Source organism: Trifolium pratense, linkage group LG3, assembly GCF_020283565.1.
Source record: "Trifolium pratense cultivar HEN17-A07 linkage group LG3, ARS_RC_1.1, whole genome shotgun sequence".
Lineage (NCBI taxonomy): Eukaryota > Viridiplantae > Streptophyta > Magnoliopsida > Fabales > Fabaceae > Trifolium > Trifolium pratense.
In genome coordinates this window covers 20,099,632-20,121,868 of record NC_060061.1, presented here as the reverse complement: position 1 = coordinate 20,121,868, position 22,237 = coordinate 20,099,632, and the positions used below count along the sequence as shown (strand labels likewise).

The 22,237-nt window shown below is 30.0% G+C and overlaps 2 protein-coding genes across 2 annotated transcripts; both read left to right on the top strand.

The window, feature by feature from the left end:
• Nucleotides 1–10,592: 10,592 nt before the first annotated feature.
• LOC123914738 (iron-regulated transcriptional activator AFT2-like) lies at nt 10,593–11,105 on the top strand. The gene has a single exon (XM_045965916.1). The coding sequence runs from the start codon at nt 10,593–10,595 to the stop codon at nt 11,103–11,105; it is 513 nt and encodes a 170-aa protein (XP_045821872.1).
• Nucleotides 11,106–17,166: 6,061 nt separating this feature from the next.
• LOC123913804 (cyanogenic beta-glucosidase-like) lies at nt 17,167–22,079 on the top strand. The gene is made up of 13 exons (XM_045964664.1): nt 17,167–17,649; nt 17,826–17,895; nt 19,353–19,411; nt 19,503–19,578; nt 19,663–19,740; nt 19,829–19,916; nt 20,031–20,286; nt 20,450–20,565; nt 20,645–20,862; nt 20,978–21,009; nt 21,113–21,215; nt 21,303–21,411; nt 21,522–22,079. The coding sequence occupies exons 1-13, from the start codon at nt 17,473–17,475 to the stop codon at nt 21,712–21,714; spliced, it is 1,575 nt and encodes a 524-aa protein (XP_045820620.1). The 5' UTR covers nt 17,167–17,472; the 3' UTR covers nt 21,715–22,079.
• The last annotated feature ends 158 nt before the right edge of the window (nt 22,080–22,237 follow it).

Genomic DNA, 22,237 nt, shown 5'->3' with positions numbered 1-22,237 from the left:
CACTGTCAAAAAAAGGTAACTACATTAACAAACTTTATTTACATAAATATAAGGTAACTACATTCTCAATAAAGTAAAAATCTACCTGCTGAGTAAAGTAACAATTTGATTGGTGTCATCAGAGGCTCGCATGCATGTGCGAGGTGTGCGACGGTATAGGGCCTCAAAATTTTGAGGGCCTCAACTTAAAATTTTGAGGTCCTATAATATTACTTATATATTATTTATACCTATAAAATATTAGATGTATATTAATAGATTAATTTTTATGCCCTAAAATAATAGTTATATATTGTTAAATATCATGAGTATCAATATATTGGTTATCTATACTCGTAAATATAGTTTTAGTCCATTTTAATCTTTGCATAAAATTTAATCTTAGATTATGATGTTCCTTTTTGACGTTATATTCAAAGATAATTATTTTGTATTTCTTGTTCCATTTAATTTAATGTAAGATTTAATATTGATAATTTATATGTTTACAAGAATGTTTTTTTTTATATTATATGCAATTTAAATCGATAATTTTTTTAATTTTTTTTATTAAGGGGCCACTTTTATATTTTGCACAGAGTCTCCTAAAACTCGGAAACGCCCCTGGGTGTCATACGGATAGAAGAAATCGAATATTCAGAGTATTTGAATAATCGTCCTTTTTTAATTTAACTAGAGCGGTCTTATGTTTGAATCTATTTACGAAAATACAACAATTTTAAATTCTCTTAAGATTTACCGTGTCCGGTCCGACTCAAGAAATTAGTTTTTACAATTGCATTATATGATAAAACTCTATTAAAAAAGTACTAAATTGCGCTTATGAAACAATTACATATATTTTGTAAAGTTAATTTTAAAATTTTAAAATTTTAATAAATTAACAAATAATACTAAAATATTTAAAACATAATTAAATAATTTTAGATAAATTTTTAAGTAAATTCATTGAAACGAGTCTTAAAGTTATTATTTATTATTCAAATTTATAACATAATTAAATATAATTAAATATTACTAAAACATTGAAAACATAATTAATTAAATAATTTTAGAATATGATATAATTATTTTATCATGTCTCTCAGATCACCAAATCTTAAAGTTATTACCTATTATCCAGATTTATATAGTCAAATTAACTATATATCCATATTTATATAGTCAAATTAACTACGTTTAATTACATATTTGGTCCCTTATATTTCTTTTAGATTTTAATTTGATCTCTTAAGTTTAAAAAATTTCAATTTAATCTTTTTTGTTAAATTATTGTTTAAATCGTCCACACAACTAACAGATTTGCATACGTGAACTACTTACGAAGATGTCACGTAAAAATTTTAGACAAAATTACCTTTGATAGGGTTTCCTTAAAAAGAAAATAATGGATATGGTTGACACTTTTTTTAACTGCCGATATGGTTGACACTTTTTTTTAAAATATGGATAGGGTTGACACATAATCCTCCATTCACATTTTTTTATTTTTATAAAATCGGTATTTATTTATTTTATGGAAGAAAAACAATTAAGATAAAAAGATGGTCTCTAATTTTAAGAGATAAAAGACAGTATGGATCAACAAATACATACAAAAATATTAAATAGTTATATTTATCTCACTCGAATTAAAGGGTACTAAAGGTAGAATTCAAATAGTCTGACCTGACCCAGCTTGATGAGCGTGTTTGTAGCTAATTCGTAGCTAATCTCTAGTAAAACAGAGTTAGCTACAGATTTATTGTGAATTAGCTGTCGTATAGGGCGTAGCATGGATTGAGCGGCAAATCATCTATAAAAAAAAAATTCTAGCTAATTTGCAACTAATATAATCAATATCCTAGCTAGTTTCCAATTAATACCTAGTTAAATAATGTTTTGAAGTTTGTGTTTCCTAACTAAATCGCTAGGATATTGTCACAACAATTTCGCAATATATCTCTAGCTACATATTCCTAGCAGATTCGCAGCCATACCCAAACTTTTAATTTTTTTTTAAATTATATTTTATAATAATAAAAATCTTTTCTAATCAAATTTAATTAGGCTAGTTTGTAAAGAACTATTCATCTAAAACACATTCAATTTGACTAAGAGAAACACATAAAAAATTGGCTTAAATATCACATTGGTCCCTGTATGTATGTGCTTTTTTGGTTTTAGTCCTGTATCATATTTTTTTGGTTTTAGTCCTTGTATGTATAAATCTTGTTAATTTGCGTCCCTCCCATTTGCGTTTGTAGCTAATTCGTAGCTAATTGGTAGCAAATTAGCTACCAGTTAGCTATAAATGCAGTCATTTTTTAACGGGAGGGACGACAATCAACAAGATTTACACATACAGGGACTAAAACCAAAAAAAAATATAATACAGGGACTAAAACCAAAAAAACGCATACATACAGGGACCAATGTGATAGTTAAGCCTAAAAAATTTCATACAAAGAGAAAATACACTTCCAATTTTTTTTTTAAACATAGTAAAAATATAAACTATATTCGCCCTAAAAGACAAGTAAATGATGATGGAGTAAACAGACATAATATAATGAATACTTATTGAATTCATTAGGAAAATCATAAGGTTCCAACTTTCATCCTCAACTTCCATGCAAACCAAACTATCAATTGATACAACTACAAAAATCAACTCAAAAAACTGAATAAATTGTTCATTTTGTTATCATGCTTTAGTTAACACAAGTTGCATCATGAAAATCAATATACTAATTGGCAAGACAAGAAGAAACCTAATGAATAAAGGGTTTCAGAAAAACAATCATGACACATAGAAGAAACCACAACTCAATACAACAGGGAAAAAACCCTTAAAGAAAACAATAAAAAATTCAGAAAAAATAAAACTTTGTAATAGATCAATGAAAAAGAGTAAGTAAAATCTTATTTTGTGTCCTCCCCAGTAAAATCCCAATTTTATTTAATTAAGGGCATGGTTGAAGAATCCCCAGGGAACTAAATTAGAGTGTTGAAATTTAACTTACACTGCAATCGGAGAAGAAACAGAGGACGTCATCAAATTTCAACGAAGAATAGCAACTGCAGCGAGATGTATTGAGGAGAGTGAGATCGAAGCGAGATCGTGAACGGAGCAAGATCGAGAGCGATTTCGCCGTAGAGTAAAAGTGGTGTCGTGTTCTTACCTCTGAGAGAGATAATAATAAAGCGTTAAAACATAAATAAATAAATAAATAAATAAGAAATAGTAATAATTTGTTAAAAAATAAATATAAAATTAATTTCAGTCAACTGGTTACTAATATACTTAAAATTAACTAGTAAAACGTTTTGTAGCAAACTTTTGGTAGCAAATCACGTATTTTCTTGTAGTGATGGCTCATACTGAATAAATGAGCCAATTCAACCCGACCCATTGATGAGTGGGCTATTCATTAACGAGCCCGACCTGGCCTGTCTGTGCTTAGTAGGCTAGTCCGGCTCATTTCCATTTAAAAAAATTGTTTATTCATTTTTCTTTTTGCCACTTTGATAAATTAGTTACTGACAATTATCAATTTTATTGAGATATGATTGACTGCAAGTGTAAATAATTTTTCCATCAATAATAAATATCGATTAAACTCTAATTTGATTCCTGTAAATACAAATTGAATCAAAATTAATAATTTAAGAACTTAAATTTGTAAAAGTTTTGGGTAAATGGGACTTTTTTTATTAAACTGATACATTTAAATAAATTTTTATTAATAATTTCTTAATTAGATGATAATTTTTATGTTTATATTGAAGTTATTTTTTAAAACAGAATTTTTTTGATAGTGGACCGGTCAACCCGACCCAACCCGATTTTCATATGGGTCATGGCCAAAAACATCCGATTGTATTTGGACTGCCTTTTGAGGACTAACTCATCCAACATTGTAGGTTAATGGGCCAACCCATCTGTCCGATCTTTTTTACGACCCTAACTAAACGGGCTCAAAATCAAGAACTCTCATATAGAAGATATGTCATTTTACCACTGAACAAAATCTTTGAGGTTTATAATTATAAAAAATTCAAAGTTTGAACTTGATCTTTCCAATAATGTTATTTGATAGCTATCAACTGAACTAGATTTAAGAGATAAAATATACATATATATTTTTTTGTTAAATAGCTTAATGGCAAAACTCACATTTAAATGTGGAGAAACGTGAAATCCAGGGTTCGAACCCCGGTCACTCAAATAATGTGTCTGGTAGCTACCATTTGACCTACACATATGGGACAAATATACATATAGTTTACTATAAACAAATGAGTTTTTATATCATATGCAAACTTAAACATGTTAATTAAGAAATTCAAAATAGTAAGTTTATATTCGAACGGATGCATTTTAAATCAAGGAAAATGTAAAAAAATTTAATAAATAATTATTGTTTTTCAATAAATAATTACTACTTTTGGAGACTTTTAACATATACAATATTGCACAGCTTAGACAAGTGCTAAACAAATTTGGAATTTCGGCTTTCGTATGTTTAAAAGGTCAATCTAATATAAACAATTAAAAAATAGTTTAAAGGTAGATCTTTTCATCATCGGTAAGAAATAAATTTTATAATAATAGAATATGGAGATCATATAATATTTTATTAGAGTTTATTAAAAATATATAATAAATCTCCGCGAGCTTATCTCGGTTGGTTGGAACATCACATTGTATATATAAGAGCGAGATTCAAATCCTGAACACTCTATTTATCTATTTTAATAGTGAAATTTTTAGCTACTAGATTACTTAAAAAAAACAAGTATATAATAAATTCTCTATGTAAAAAAAAAAACTATCTTTGAACGAGGCCATATTTTACATGGCCTCATATTTAAAAACCGTCAATATATATTGAATTTGCACAATATTATTATTTTAGGCAATAGTTAATATGCATAAGCTTTTCTTATGTATGGTGCATAAGTCATTCACAGTCATCAGATAATTTTATATGTGTAATAATCATAGCTGAAGAACTTTCAATTTTTGCTTGCTCAATTTCGGCCACATTTTATATGCGATTCGATCACCGATTTCGAAAACTAATACCGGAAACATTCATAAAATCGAACGACGATCAAAACCGTATAAAGAACGTCGAGTTTCGTTGATTGTTGAGGGAGAACGAATCGGGTCGACGAACCGGGTCGACGCGACCCGTTTCTTCAGAAAATGGGTGAGGAAGATGATGAACAGTGACGCGCCTCCACGCCCACTCTCACTGGCGGCGCGTGGGGGGGCGTGCGGTGCCAAGGAGACTCCAAATTTTTTTATTGTTTTTACAGAAAAATAGTAAATACTTTTCAGGGAATTTTGGGATCAGTTAGGTATTTTTCTGAGACCTGGAACTATTTTTAGTTAATTAAATGAGGTAAATATGCTTTTATAAATATCAGGTATTAATAAAATTTTCCCAAAATTTTATTTAGGGTATTTTGAATTATTTGGAACGGTTGGGGATACCTCACTCTCTCCGGTTTTATATCGTCTTAAATATTTAAATTTATTTCACAATTTTTATTAAGGGTTAAATATGTTTTTTGAGAACAACTCTTTGAAACCATTCCACAGCAAAAATGGTTTCATACCGTTATACACTGAAACCATTAGTCTAGTTAAATGGTTTCATGACGTTATACACTGAAACCATTATTATAGTTAAATGGTTTTATATGAGCATTAGTGCCAAGATGTTATGCACTGAAATCATTAGTCTTGTTAATTGGTTTCAAGATGTTATACACCGAAACCATTTGTCTAGTTAAATGGTTTGATACTGTTATACACCGAAACCATTATTATAGTTAAATGGTTTTATATGAGCATTAGTGGCAAGATGTTATACACTGAAACCATTAGTCATTTTAAATGGTTTCAAGATGTTATACACTGAAACCATTTGTCTAGTTAAATGGTTTCATACTGTTATACACTGAAACCATTATTCTAGTTAAATGGTTTCATAACGTTATACACTGAAACCATTAGTCTTGTTATTTGGTTTCAAGATTTTATACACTGAAACCATTAGTCTAGTTAAATGGTTACATAGCGTTATACACTGAAACCATTGTTATTAAGTAAAACATCACATAACCATTTTACAAAATCATGCTACATAAAGCAAAAAATCATATAAAGCAATTATGGTTAGTTTAGTTGAGAAAAATTTGGATAATATGCATGAGATATTGGATTCGATCATTTTTTTATTGTAAAGAAAAAAATCCAAATATATATATATATATATATATATATATATATATATATATATATATATATATATATATATATATATATATATATATATCTGTGTGTGTGTGTAATTAATGTATGAGATTTTATTTATATTGTGATTATGATTGATAAAACTTAAAATTAAATTTTATGTTTGACAAATATGCTTTATATATACATGAACCATTGGTTATTATGTTGAGCTTCGAGGGGGTGTATGACGAAAATTAATTAAAAATGGATTCTTATAATATATACTTCAAAGGAACAAAAGTTATTATTTAATTGGAAACGGGGGACGCGGTAGAAATTTGGGGGGGTTTGCTAGAAGTTTGGAGGAGGAAAAAAAATTGGGGGCGCGCAAGAAATCTGGGGGAGAAAAAAAAATTGGGAGACTCACAAGAAATCTAGAGGAAAAGGAAAAAAAAATTGGGGGGTGTGCTAAGCAAATGGGGGGCGCACAAGTAATGAGGTAGTATATGGGGGGCGCGCGAGTAATGGATTGCCTAATTTTGGACTTGAGCTGACTTTTGGTGTAGGAAGCAAATATGTTGGGTGTAAGAAGCAAATTTATACATGGTGTATAAGTTTGGGCTTATGCACCATAACCACACCCGTGTTATATATGAATATTGGAACGATTATTAAAAATTTGTGCACCATAGGTTTTTCAATTTCCTCTACTTGAATTTGGAAACAAGTTCAATGAAACTTCGATTATAGTTTCATTCTACGTGAATGTATCATGTACAATGTTGTTCTTATCTTCGGTTGCAAAATATGACTATTAATTAATTTGGATCTCGTTCCTTGCTAAACACCTGTATGACTATGACTATGACTATGACTTTGAGGCTTATGTCATACTCCCTTCGTCCCAAAATATAAGTAAAAGTTGACCAAATAAACTTGAAGTAATAAATTTTATTTGGTTTTTACAAAATAAAAAACTCGGGGTTTCAATAATGGTTACGTGTAGACATATGCAATAACAACAAGTAACAAAACAAACCAAAGTAGATGATTTAAATCCAAAATTTAAGTGTTTCTACTTTCTAAGCAATTAGATAGACTATTTGATAAAAATAAATTAAAATTTAGTTTGTAAAAAAAAATCCAAAATCTAGTAAGTTCTATTCCATTCACATCATCAAAAGAAAAATCCGGAATCTAGTCATTTCCAGCGGCTATAATCTGTTTTGATGATCCAATATTTTATGTTTGGCCATTTTAAGTTAATATTCGATCCGGTACGTCCTAAATATAAGAGAACATTTATTTTTAGATATATCGAAAATTCAATGCATCTAGTTTATAATATTAATATATATAGATTAAATACATTAGATTCGCAATAAATTTAAAAAGTATATCTTCTCTTGTATTTAGGACCAGAGAGAATATTGGTTTAAATCATGTGGAACAGATGGAAAGCACATTGTCAAAGACGTGTTACTCTTGTTATGTACCAAAAAAATAAATTTACATGTACCAAAAAAGATGTATAATATGTGGTTTTTATTAAAGACGTGTAATATGTTATTTCCTTTACATAGTGTTATTTTTATTTTTAAATTATCAATATTGGTAATTAGTTGTTATTTTGTGAGAGTGAATTGAAACCATGATTTTATGACTCCCTAAGCGTTATGTTATGTATTACATGAATGAAAGATACTATTAGGAGACCCATTGACACGAGTATCAGTTGAACTTGACTCATGATCTGTCTTCCATCAACATTAGCAGCTTTAGAAACCATTTCATATCATATATTTTTCTTTTTTGACCTAAGAGATTATTAGTATTACAGTATTCAATAACAATAAAATAAAAAAAGCATGGTCTCTATAATGAATATGATTTTTGCTTGTTATGATTGAAAAATGAATAGATTATATATATATACATATAGGGGAGGGATCATACAGAGGCGAAATTAGGGGGTGACTGTGAGTGGAAAAATAGTAAATTATTAGTATATCCCTTGATATTTTTATAAAATTACAACTATATCGTATTTTTATAAAATTACTAGTATATGCCGGCCGAGTGGTTAAATGCAGCACCCTCTTCCCAAGAGGTACCTTGTTCAACTCTTGGTGGAGGCTTTTTCTGTTTCTTTTTTCTTTTTTTAAAAGATAATATTCAATTCTTTGGTACAAAACATTGTCTCAAGTCATTAGCAAGAACATTTTCTTAAAAAAAGTTAATTTTTATATATGCATTTCTAAAAATAAAAAATTTAATTTTTATATGTATACTAGCGGCCTTATATAAAAATATAAAAAAATAAAAAAATTTGCTGCTAAAAGAAAAACATGTGTTATGTTATGGTGAGTTTTTTGATAAAAAAAATTTTGCTGCTAAGAAAAATCAAGGGTATTATTGGTATTATGAAAAGTCCACGTCAAATTTTTTTTTATGCTCTTTATATATAGGTATAGATATATCAATGCAAAAAATGCACAATTTTTATTTATTTTTTTAAAAAATAAATACAACTATTTTAAATTAAAAACATGGATTTTTTTTTATATACTAACATGGATTTTCTTTTTACTATATTTGTAATATAATAATATAAAACATATGATTTTGTTAAAAAAAAAATTGTGTAGTATTAATTCAAAGTCAATAATTATTTCATGTCAATTGGCACACATAAAGTGTCATTTTAAAATATGAAACATGATTTATTGATAATTAATTTTTTGTATACAATATAATTTTCGTATTTAATTTATATACTATATTTTTAAGTGGTCCCTCCAAGAAAAAAATCCTGGTTCCACCACTGGGATCATATACATATTTTTAATTTGTGCCCTTAATTAAAGGCATATTTTAAGGAGATAAATGTAGAAAAAAATTATTGAACTTGTGATGTATTCAATTTTCTAAACATTAAATTCTTTGTATCATTAAATACTATATTTCTATTTTTAGATAGCTTAACATGTGCCCTTAGAGCACAAGTTAACATAACCTATATATATATATATATATATATATAAATTTGGATGGCCCAAATGTCAAAATGACATTAACAATCCCCAAAATTCTTTTAAATAATTCATTTAAGTTCATCAATTAAACATAAAATCATCCAATCCACTATTATATTTTCATTGGATGAATATTCGTGCAATCCATCAATTGAACTATTTTTTTCAAATATTTCGCATCATAAAAAAATTACAAATATTTTTAGGACATTTCATTTACATTTCTTTTCCTTTCATAAATTCAGCTCAAAAACAGATATTTTCTAAAGAATTTTTCTCTTCCGACCCCCCGCATTTCTTTTATACCCCAAAAATTTCATTTTGCACCGATTTGAAAAAATTTAGCCAACAAACTTCGGGTTTTACGAACCGAACAAATAAGACTTCGATTTATATAAACCACTCGCTCAAATGCTTCGGTTTATATTAACCGAAGCGATACTTTATATAAGTGACTCTCTTGTCACTTCTTATTATTCAGAAAACGAAGAGGAAAAAATCCAACGGAACCATGGGCGATTTTTGATGCATTTGAGGCTTGAAATCAAGCTTGGAGCATTATCTAAGGGATTCAACACACATTAAAGCTCAAATCTCAGGTAAACATCGTTTTTAATTCGTTTGTTTTAGCTATCCTAGGACCTATTTTTGTAGGTGTTCTGACAGGAACGCCTTCCGTTAAGAGAAACCGAAGTTAGTGTAGATGACCTTCAGTTTATACGAACTGAAGTACTGGGACTTTGAATTTGCCTACGCAGGCTACTACCTTTGGCTTGATTTGGTTTGACTTGGCTTCCTAATGACTTATAAATTGTACTCCAAATTGCATATTAGTATTCCATGTGTTTAATTAGTATTCTACTAGGATTCAACACACATTAAAGCTCAAATCTCAGGTAAACATCGTTTTTAATTCGTTTGTTTTACCTATCCTAGGACCTATTTTTGTAGGTGTTCTGACAGGAACGCCTTCGGTTAAGAGAAACCGAAGTTAGTGTAGATGACCTTCGGTTTATACGAACCGAAGTACTGGGACTTTGAATTTGCCTACATAGGCTACTACCTTTGGCTTGATTTGGTTTGACTTGGCTTCCTAATGACTTATAAATTGTACTCCAAATTGCATATTAGTATTCCATGTGTTTAATTAGTATTCTACTAGGATGGTAACTATTATATGTGGTTAATTGAATTTTTTTGCGTTTGCTTATGTTGTAGTTATGGATGACGAAATCGACGATGTTAAACCGAAGCGACCTGTTGTGCTTGGCCTCTTTGCAACAGGCATTGTTCCAGCTGAAGCTTAACCAAGTAATCCTCCTATTATGCCTCCGCCGATAGAAATTGACACGGCGTCTCACTTTGCGTCTGATAGGCAAGAGAGCGATAGATATGAGTTGATCAAATGGGCTCGAAGCGTGGCAGAAAACTTAAGGTTCGCTATTATAGTTAGGAGATCTGATTCGGGCAAAAAGAGAAAGGCTCAATTAGTGTTGGAGTGTGAACGTGGTGGGAAGTATGTGCCAGCCAAAAAGAAGTTGAAATCCGATTCATTCGGAACGAGAAAATGCGAATGTCCATTCCGACTTTGTGGTTATTACAACAAGGAAACAAAGCTATGGCGTTTGACTGTTGCGAACGGTATGCACAACCACGAGTTGTACAAAGGGCTTCAAGGACATCTCGTGGCGGGGCGTTTGAAACCGCAGGAGAAGGAGTTTATGGACGAAATGACAAGGAATGCGGTGGCTCCAAAAAATATATTGTCAACATCGAAAGAAAGAGATCCAGATAGCAAGACTTCGACAAAGCAAGTGTACAACGCTCGTCATAGGTAGAAAGCTAAATTGAGGGCGTCCATGACTGAAATACAACACTTGTGCAAAAAGCTCGACGATAACAAATATTTCTTCAAGTATCGGACGGTTGTTGAAGATGGAGCTGGACATCTTCAAGATATATTCTTTGCACATCCAAAGTCCGTAACTTTGTTAAACTCTTTTCTTACCGTATTGATGATAAACTCCACCTACAAAACCATATATTTTCTAAAACATATATTTCGGCCCCAAAACAAACAAATATATTGGGCTTAACATTACATCTGGCCCAACACAAATTTTTGAATAATTTTAAAAATATTATTTGTTTAAAAGAATTTAGATTTATATTAATAAATGATCAAATATTTATAAAGTTGGTGGTGCCAGTTGGTGAATCGTGATTCGTATTGGCAGCCGGTGTCGGTGTGTGGCGGCACTGCTGAAACACCACAGTTGTGGTGGCAGTCCTCAAACAACCGCCCCTAAACAGCCACCCACTATTATTATCATAATTAAATTAAAATATTTTGATTTTGTTAAAAAAAAAGGAAAATTAAAGCGAGCTGATGGTGGTTCAGTACAAGACATGAAAGATTTTCGGTTTTAAAACTACTTATAAAAGTATTTGATATTTATATATACCTCCCTGCAAGAAAAATGAACAAAAAAAAAAACTATATTTAAAAAATTAGAATATTTGTCATAAGTCACTTATTTTTTAAGCGATAACAATTTTTTTAAAATATTATTTTTTGACGAAAAATATTATATTTTTTATTAAATACTCTTATGTAAAAAATAATTATTAAAAATAAATTTTTAAATAATTAAAATATAACATATTGGAATTATTTAGAAAAAATCAGAATCCATACGATAGCAAAATAAATAAAATTGTTGAGTTTAAATTTACCTCAAGACCGTAAACAAAATCTCTAACCAATGAATTGTTCTTATCCGTTTAATATCTAATATGTGGATGGTCCACACGATATTAAATTAATTTAATGAGGGGGAGAGTCCAATTCATGAGGAATCTTCATGTGTCAACCATGCATTACACTACAGCAAGGGCAGGCAGACCCCTAATAAAAATATTTAAAAAGAAAAGAAAGAAAGAGCTTTAGCTTTGCATAATTATAGTGCATATTTTTCTACAATTTGTAATAAATACGTTAAAAACACATTAACACATTCTCTCTTTTGAAGGATTAAATTATAAAAACGATATTAATTGTCAACAAATATAACCAACAGAATGTCTGAATTTGGCTGATTCAAGATTAAAGTTGTTGCTCTAACACAACTCAATTTATGGCATGCAAAAATGAACACGGGTTAATAAACAAAAAATTCCAAAATTTAATTAAAGAAATATATTAGAGCTCAATTGGGACCTAAAATTTAAAAAATACTAATGCAGAAGTATAAAACCAAAAAATATGTGCCGAAATATATCAATAAAGTATAAAAACATCAACTTATTTTAGAGCAATGAAGCACAAACACAGACACGAACACAGAACATGACACAAACACGTCGACACCAACAATAATTTGAGAAAATGACACAATTCAATGTAATTATAAGTGTCGGTATCCGACAATGACGTGTGTCCGATATCGGGACACACATGATCCGAGAAGTACCATACTTCATAGTTTTAGAGCAATGCAAACTTGAACATTTGAGTTATGCTTTGGTGTACAGTATTAAGTATTATTAAAAAGTGTTGAGTTTCCTCATTAAACTAAACATTTGATCATTGTTAGTTTAAAAAAATTTATTATACAATTAAAAATATTAATTATCAACATTATGCATGGAAACATTTAAAACGTTATAGGGCAGATGGAGTATGTCTCGAATATGACTACTACTCTTTTGAGATCAAATGCATGTCCTTGATTTCGACAAATTCATGTGATAAAGGAAGATCACATGATAAATTTTTGTTGGGTCTTGTTAACATGTGCTCTTAGGGCACATGTTAAGATATACTAAAATAGAAATTCATCATTTAATGATATAAGAAATTTAATGTTTCAAAAGTCAAAATGCACAAATTAGCATTTAATAATTTCTATTTTTGCTTCCTTAACATATGCTTTAAGGGCACAAGTTAACATTCTTCATTTTTGTTATACTTGTGGTTGTGGCATAAAAGAGAACCAGAATGACCCCACATTATCATTCATAATCGTACTCGAAGGTGGTGACTTTTCTGTGTCAATAGGAGTGCGTGTTAAAAGCCACAACCATATTTGACATTTTGACCTTCTATATTAGTACATTACTTTTTTTTCTTCTCACTACCCGTATCCGGCTACCTGAACTGCATAATTTGTTTCGGAGTTATTTTTATCATAAGTTATTCCAGCTCTTTTCAATCGCAGTTGCAGAGATCAAATTATGATCCTCCGTACCAAATCCAGTATCAATCACCACTAAATGAACTGCTGTGTAGGGGTATATTACATTACATATTGCTTGTTGCTTGTTGAGAAAATTTCAACGTTCCCCCACGACAATTAATTCCCAAATGCTAATTTGTGACACGTAACAATCATATTGTACGTTCTCAGCATATAATTACCTGGCAAGATTGGAATGACACATCAACTTGACTACATGTTTGTTAGTACAATGTATAATGTGATCTTCAAAATGATTTTTTATTTTTTTTATTAATCATCTGATTTTTAAAGGAAGAAATTTTGATAATTTAGTGTTTGACCCATAATTTAGTAGTTAGAATAGATGAGATAGGGAGTCTAATAATAAGGAGGTTAGGGGTTTGATTTTCACTCACAACAAAATTTAAGAATACTAATTACTAACTATTTGTTCTGGACTGGACCTAGAAGCCAAAGTATTAAGGAATTGTGAGTAAAAGTTGTCGAGTAAGGCCCAGTAAGAAGCTGCTCGCAGACTATATGTTCGACATACCAACGGTCATAATACCAATATGTATTGTAACGGCCATCCACCGAAATGATGAACATTAACTGATTATCATAGCTTTCCAGCAGTTTTTCGACCGTCACTTGATGACCATTAAATGTCATCAAGGGCCTTGGCCCGGCGCTGGGGGCTATATATTAGCACAAGAAAACCTTCACTCCACCTTACTGACTTGAGCGTCGGAATGTCTGCAGGTACACAACCCCCCTCCATTTCAACAGGGGTTTTCACGGAGCAACGCCGGTGCGGTCGTCCTCTCTGGTAAGATCACTATTAATATTGATTATTTCAAAAGAAATTCGAATTCTTTAACAAAAAAATTCTAAAAACTCATAATCTTTGTAAGACTAATTATTTAGTTAATGACTTTGTCAAAAAAAATTATTTAGTTAATGACTAGATTGTTTTGGCCATTCAATATGCATGTTAACATTTATTCAAACCATAGCCACGATTGACGGACACGTACATATACTGTTTTTTTTTTTTTTAATCCACGTACATATACTGTTTTTTTTTTTTTTTTGATAAGCACGTACATATACTGTTTTTTTTTTGACAATACGTACATATACTGTTGATGCGCATGAAATTGTTGAAAACGGAAAACGTACGATTTGTTTTTGTTTTGCCCCGGACGCATCATCAATAGTTGTCATGTGTATCATGTTTATTTTGATAGAATCAATCAACTATGTGATTTGTCTTGTCAAACAAAAGAATTGTGACTTAGTAATCAAAAAAAAAAAAAGTTGTGATTTGATTTTGTCGACAAGCCTATGTGGAGGATATAGCTGATCAAAAGATTGGATATATATATTCCATTTCTTCATTCTCATATTTTAACAATATTAATTTCTTAATTTTTTTGATAATTTTTCATTTAAATTAAGAGTATAATTGAAAGAAAAAAAAAAGATGAATCAAAATTTTATTTATCTCCTTTATATATAGGTAAGAGTGGAAATATACCATGTCGGTTTACATGAGTTACGTCCTAGCATACGTTAAGTTCAGGTCACACCGTACTTTAAAAAGGGAAAATTAAACCTTTTTTTAGAAGTTTATTTTGCCAAAATGATCATATTGCGAACTTTAAAAAACATCTTTTATATGTCTACCAAAATCAGGGACGGAAGTGGGGGGTGACAAGCAGTGGTCAAGGCCTCTCCCTCCCTCCCTCCTTCTTACATGTATATATGTTACATGTATTCAACTCAATTTTAACTCTAATTCTACAAATTCAATTATATTAGTATGTTATAAATTAAAAAATTCGATTGAGAGGGAAGAATTAACTTTGTGTACTTTACATATTTTCCAATAGAGAATAATCAATGTTAAATGACGATGAAAAATTCATACTTATAATATGGTAACAAAAAAAAAAACCACGTCGACATTGTATACAAAAATAATCTTTATACATAAATTCATTAATTTTATTATTTTACTATTTTTCGGCCCCCAGTATGATAAGCTTCTGGATCCGTCCATGACCAGAATGACATATAATTAATTGTATTTGAATAATGTTGTTTACTAGTACTATTATTATACTCAAATATGAATAATGAAATAAAAAAAAAAATAATAATAATTATCAAAAACAAATGTTGCCTATTAAATATATCTTCATTTTATACATTAGTGACAAATATTAAATTAATATTTCTCTTATATTTTAATCTTGGTATCCATTAGCGTAAAATGAGTCTTGTGTTTATATTTTCATGTTTAATAGTTACAAATAGTCTCAAATTATTTGGTTACGTGACCACATAAGAGTATCTCTTTTATAGTATGTATCATTAACAAATGTTTATTATTTTTTATATTTATTGATATAAATATTTATCACATGATTTTATAATTTTATTTATGTACCAGTGTCGCCATGCATGTATGCACGATCGTGCATGGTTCTTTGTGATAATTATTCTTTCAATGAATGATGTGGCTTATGACTGAAATCGTTGTGGATATGTATGTTTCTTCGGGTAATATATAGTAATATAAACAAAGCCAAACTGCATGCAAACCAACTTACATTAAAGTTGTTTAATTGCATGTCAACTTGTTTTCTAGTTGAAAATTAAGTAGTCATTGACATTTGATTTGTTAAATAAAGGATATACATATTATGAGTTTTCTTCGTCTTGAAAAAGAATATCTTAGGAGGGTTGTTCTCATCGATCTTGGTTTTCCTTTTATTTTTTGGTCCAAATGGAACTTAATTGGTCTATGAAGTCAGGTGTTTTATATCTCTCTCAAATCTCAATGCACCACGGATTCCAATCCTGAACAACTTACTTTACCAAATAAAGTGACTATTATAGACCACTAATTAAAAATTAAAGGTTAATATATTATAAATATATCATAGTAAATCACGAGTTTTTTAAAATGACAAACCCTTTATTTATTATTTTCATTTTACATATATTTTAGATGGGCCAAATTTTGAAATTTTAGCATCCCAAAATTCAGTTTACTATTACCGGGGCTTTTTTAATAGCATATAATTTTATTTTTTTAACAAGCAAAAATGAGATATATATTAACTAAAAACAAGCATAAGGTATGTCAAGATAGACTACTGACATATAAATTCTATATAAATAAAAACAAAAAAAAAATATAAGAGAAAGTTAAAAAAATTAAAGGTATCAGAAATACACTCCACCGAAACCTAACAATCTCTAAAGTAAGAAATAAGGAGCACGCCAAACTTGCAAACTAGATCCCCTCACAACAACGAGAAGAAGAATACTCTTAGAAAGAGAGAATCAAGGATCAACCACATGTAATTAAGACAAAAACACAAGAGGGTCTCAAATTAATCCTCCTGATCCATGGAGACCCAACATGATACCTCAACAAACTCTGTTGATTCCAGCATAAAGTAGGGTGAATACTCTACTCATAAAAGGAATGGAGAGTCAAAATTTTTATCTAAAAATACTTTCCAAAATAAAAGTTTCACCTTATCCACATACACCGGACATAAAATTTAAAACTATTGCATATGATATGTTCCATGAGGAAGGATTATGTCGTGTCAACCCTATCCACTAGTAAAACGTGGGAAATTTTGTTTTGGTTACAATTACAAACAATGTTGTACGTAATTTGATTTGACTTTGTAGAAACAAATATTCACTTAAGAAAAGAAAAAACTATAAATTGAAACAATCGAATGTATATTTAGTAAAATGAATCACAAATTGAACTCAACAAAGACCCCGCAAAACAATCACGTTCATTACTTCAAATCTAAGCTACATAAACTTCAATTAAGAAACTAGCTACCGAATTGATCATTTTTTTCTTTATAAAATTTTAGTGAAGAAAATTTTCTCATTCCTCTTATACTGAATTTCATTCACTTTGTAAAAACCAGAATTAAGAATTAAAATGGTAACATTTGATTTCAACGTGTTTCTGTTATTATTCTTTGTTTTATCCATTATTACTACTACAAATGCTGTTGATCCTCTTGCTCTTCCTCTTCGTCTTCAAGACTTCTCCGATTTTAATCGGAGTAGTTTTCCGCCGGATTTTATTTTTGGAACAGCCTCTTCTGCATTCCAGGTTGGAGCAACAATCTTTTAATTTTATTATTTTTATTATTATTATTATTATTATTATTATTATTATTATTATTATTATTATTATTATTATTATTGGTTTCAATAACCGTTATTATCTATGTAATAATGTGCAATGTAGAATTTTGTGTATGATTAATTTTTTGTTATTTTGTGTAGTATGAAGGTGGAGCATTTGAAGGTGGAAAAGGACCAAGTATTTGGGATACTTTCACTCATGAATACCCAGGTTGTTATTAGTTACTTGGGTTTTTTTTTTTCAATTTTAAAAATATGAATGTCATTTTTTCTTCCAAAATTAACGCATACTAAGTGCAGATAATAGGGATATTGTGAGTTCCAACCTACAACATATCAAAAAAAAATTCTACGACTTTTTACCATCCAAGATGTACTTATCGGACAACATGTGGTTTTAATGTCATTTTTCAGTCTCTAGTTTTATAGGACCTTTTCAAAAAGTCTGTGACTCTATTAAACTATATCAAATGGATCCTTATATTTAACCACTTACTGTTAATTAAGTCACTATATTTATAACTTACTATCAATTTGTTTAATATGAGTAAAATTTAACAAAATCATATAGATCTTTTTAAAATATTCATAAAATCAGATAATGATTTAAAAGTGTGTCACAAAGTCGGAGACTGATTTGATGTTTTAATTGAAAAATATTGTATGTCTTTTTTTTAAAAATTATTTGAAAACAATTGAACATTGTGCATTTTTTGTTGATAAAAATAATTATGTTTTATTTAAACAAAAAACTTAATAGAGAAGTTAAAAGTGAATTTATAAAGATATAGAAAAGCTAAGTTTTTAAAAAGAATAAGTTTGTTTTTGTGGCCTAAAATATCATTTTTCATCGAATGGATGCGGGTTCGAAATCATATTTAAATTTGATCATTTTTAATTTTTTTTTAAAAAAACCAAAGAATAATGCCTAGTAGAATAAAATTTGTGACGTGCGTTTGATCTACTAAAAAATAAGGGACTAGACAACAGTTGTTGTACCCTGTTTCATTTGGAAACTAGTTATGGGGCTGTACAAAATATGTAGCAATGATCATGACAAAAACAAGAATTTTTGTCCCTCGCTGAATTACATGACAACTTTTTGTCCATAGTACAACTATAAAAAATACGAAAATACTCATTTTATTTTCGAATATAAAAAATATTATCACCATATCTTTCTCCCATATAGTTTTGTCCTATACTATCTTGTTTTGTATTGTACTGTTCTGTCTCGTACTTGCTCTTTTGCGAATATGAAAATATAATATAAAAAAAATGCGGAAGGCATGAAAAATGGTCCGCATAAGCTTGCCAAAAGTTCAATTTAGTGTTTGAGACTTAAAGAAGAATTGAAGAAGCTAAAAAAAAAGGTTGTACCATACATAGTCTAGAATGCCCTGATAGTGGCAGATGCAAGTATGTGTAGCAATATGGGGATTCAGGCTCTTACCTCAACAAAAGGAAAAAAAAAAATACTTGAAAAATATGTAGAAAGTTATTACTACAATGATAAAAAAAATAAAAAATATACATCATATTTTAATAAAGAAACACCGTCCTACATATTAATAGACTATTTTGAGTAAAAAAAAAGTTCATAAAATTTTGTATTTGGTAAGGTTTAAATAACATGTATAGATTCCTCATATTTGAAATAACTTGCAGAAAAAATAAGAGATCGAGCTAATGGAGATGTAGCTTGCGACGCGTACCATCGATACAAGGTATAGTCCAGATTTTAGTTTTGCAGACATATATATAAAATACAAATGTAACGTAATTTAGAGTCATAATTGATTGTTCTATGTATTTTAGGAAGATATTGCAACCATAAAGGATTTGAATATGGATGCGTATAGATTTTCGATTTCTTGGTCTAGAATCCTACCAAGTAAGTCGTATTTTGGTTAACATTCCTCTTTGTATATTGGCGATTTATCGTAACGATTATAACTTTCGTATCGACTATTTGTAGAAGGAAAGCTCAGTGGAGGCATAAACCGTGAGGGAATAAACTACTACCACAATCTCATCAACGAAATATTGGCTAATGGTTAAGATTCACCAATTTTTATTTGCTTATTTTCATATTCATGAATCACGTCGGTGTTAATCATAAATTTTCATTGTCAACAACGCAGGTTTGCAACCATATGTGACACTTTTTCATTGGGACGTTCCCCAAGCCTTAGAGGATGAGTATGACGGTTTTTTAAGCCGTAACATTGTGTGAGTGAAGCCAATTTTCCATCTCGAACTATCTCTTTATGACAGACACTATTTCGAGAAAGGTAGCAGTAAATCTAATCAATTGATTAACGTATGTAATTTGCGTGGTTGTAGCGATGATTTTAGGGACTATGCTGAACTTTGTTACAAGGAATTTGGTGATAGGGTGAAACATTGGATTACTTTGAATGAACCATGGAGTGTGAGCATGAATGCTTATGCATATGGAAAGTTTGCACCGGGTCGGTGTTCAGATTGGTTAAATCTGAATTGCCTAGGAGGTGATTCGGGGACAGAACCATATTTGACTGCGCATTACCAACTTCTTGCTCATGCCGCTGCTACAAAACTATACAAGATCAAGTATCAGGTATTCTGTTTTTAAAAGCAAAACGGTATTCAAATTCGACACTGAATCTTTATGCCTTGAAATTCAACTAACATAAAACTTGAACATCTCTAATAGAAAGATCAAGTAGGAACAAAAGTACACATAGTTACTTTCTATTGCTAACTATATAACCAAAATGCAGCAATCTCAAAAGGGTATAATAGGGATTACCTTACTCTCTCACTGGTATGAGCCGGCCTCTAAAGAGAAAGCAGATGTTGATGCTGCACATCGAGGCCTCGACTTCATGTTTGGATGGTAATGATCACTAACCGATGATTTAGGTTAACTCTGTGTGCTATTTCATTATTTTGATTGAATTTGCATTTTGCTATAGGTTTATGGATCCAATCACAAAAGGAAACTATCCAAAAAGCATGCGATCTTTGGTGGGAAGCCGACTACCGAAGTTCTCCAAAGAAGAATCCGAGGATCTAAAAGGGTCCTTCGATTTTCTGGGCCTAAACTATTACTCATCCTATTATGCCACTGATGCACCTCACTTACGCGATGCCAGACCAGCCATACAAACCGATTCTCTTATTAATGCTACATGTAATCATCAACTTAATTATATGCTTGCACTAAATAATTCAGTTCTAATTAATTGCTTAACAGAATTGAAAGAAACATATCTAAGCATGGTTTTTCTTCTTTTTCTCATTGACAGTTCAAGTTAATGGCAAGCCCCTTGGTCCAATGGTATGTATTTCATAATTTCAATGCTTTTCATTTTAAGCTTTTATGCTCCAAAAGATTATTTCTAAAATATAAAGATAGCTTGACTTATAATTATTATATGCAGTCTGCTTCTAGTTGGTTATGCATTTATCCGCAAGGACTTCGAAAACTGTTGCTTTACGTCAAGAATATGTACGATGATCCCATAATTTACATTACTGAAAATGGTAATACTTCTTAATTTCGAAGATATTGTATGCATAATATTGTAATATTAGTAAAGCTAATGAAAGTCTAACAAAATCAATTGATAGGTCGCGATGAGTTCAACGATCCATCATTACCGCTTGAAGAATCCCTTTTAGATACTTACAGAATTGACTACTTTTATCGTCATCTTTACTCTGTTCAAAGTGCAATCAGGTAAGTAATGCTTTATGAGAACAGCCTCAAATTACAATATTTTTATTCCTATGCATGTTTTCTATCTTTTCTTCTTACATTTACCTTTTATTGACCTTTATGCATAATAGGGATGGTGTGAATGTAAAGGGATATTTCGCATGGTCATTGTTGGATAACCATGAATGGGAATCTGGCTTCAGCTTGCGATTTGGACTCGTCTTCGTGGATTATGAAAACGACTTGAAAAGACACCGAAAACTATCGGCACATTGGTTCAAGAATTTCCTCCAAAAATCAAATCCAGAAAGGTGTTTTGTTTAAATGAACTTAGGATTTGAATAAAGTGATATGAAATTACAAAATGTCTCTCACAACAATGAAACCAAATGAAGATGTCAAGCTCTCATGGAAGAGAGAAATTATAGCTCTTCCAATTTCTTCAACCTGTAGTTGTTTACTTTACAATTCATTTGTTTGCTTTTATTATCTTGGCTTTGAATTTATGTACCATTTTTATTTGACACTTTTGGCTTTTTAGCATTAGTTGTTGTGGAACTCAATAGAATTAAAAGGGTCATGATGCATAGCAATATTGTGTCCCATAGGTATGTGGATATAGTGTTTCGAAAGATTGATTTTGCTATATAAAAAGGTTTAACAGCGTAGCTTATTGCTCGTCTACCTTTCGTTCGTGTGTAATTATCCTAAATATATAACAGATTATTCAATAATTGAATGAATATAAAAATTTATATACATAATTTTCGACGAATTCTATTTACACCTTGGATGTTAACCTATAGGTATCAATTATCGATTTGACATCAGAAAACTTATATTTTCA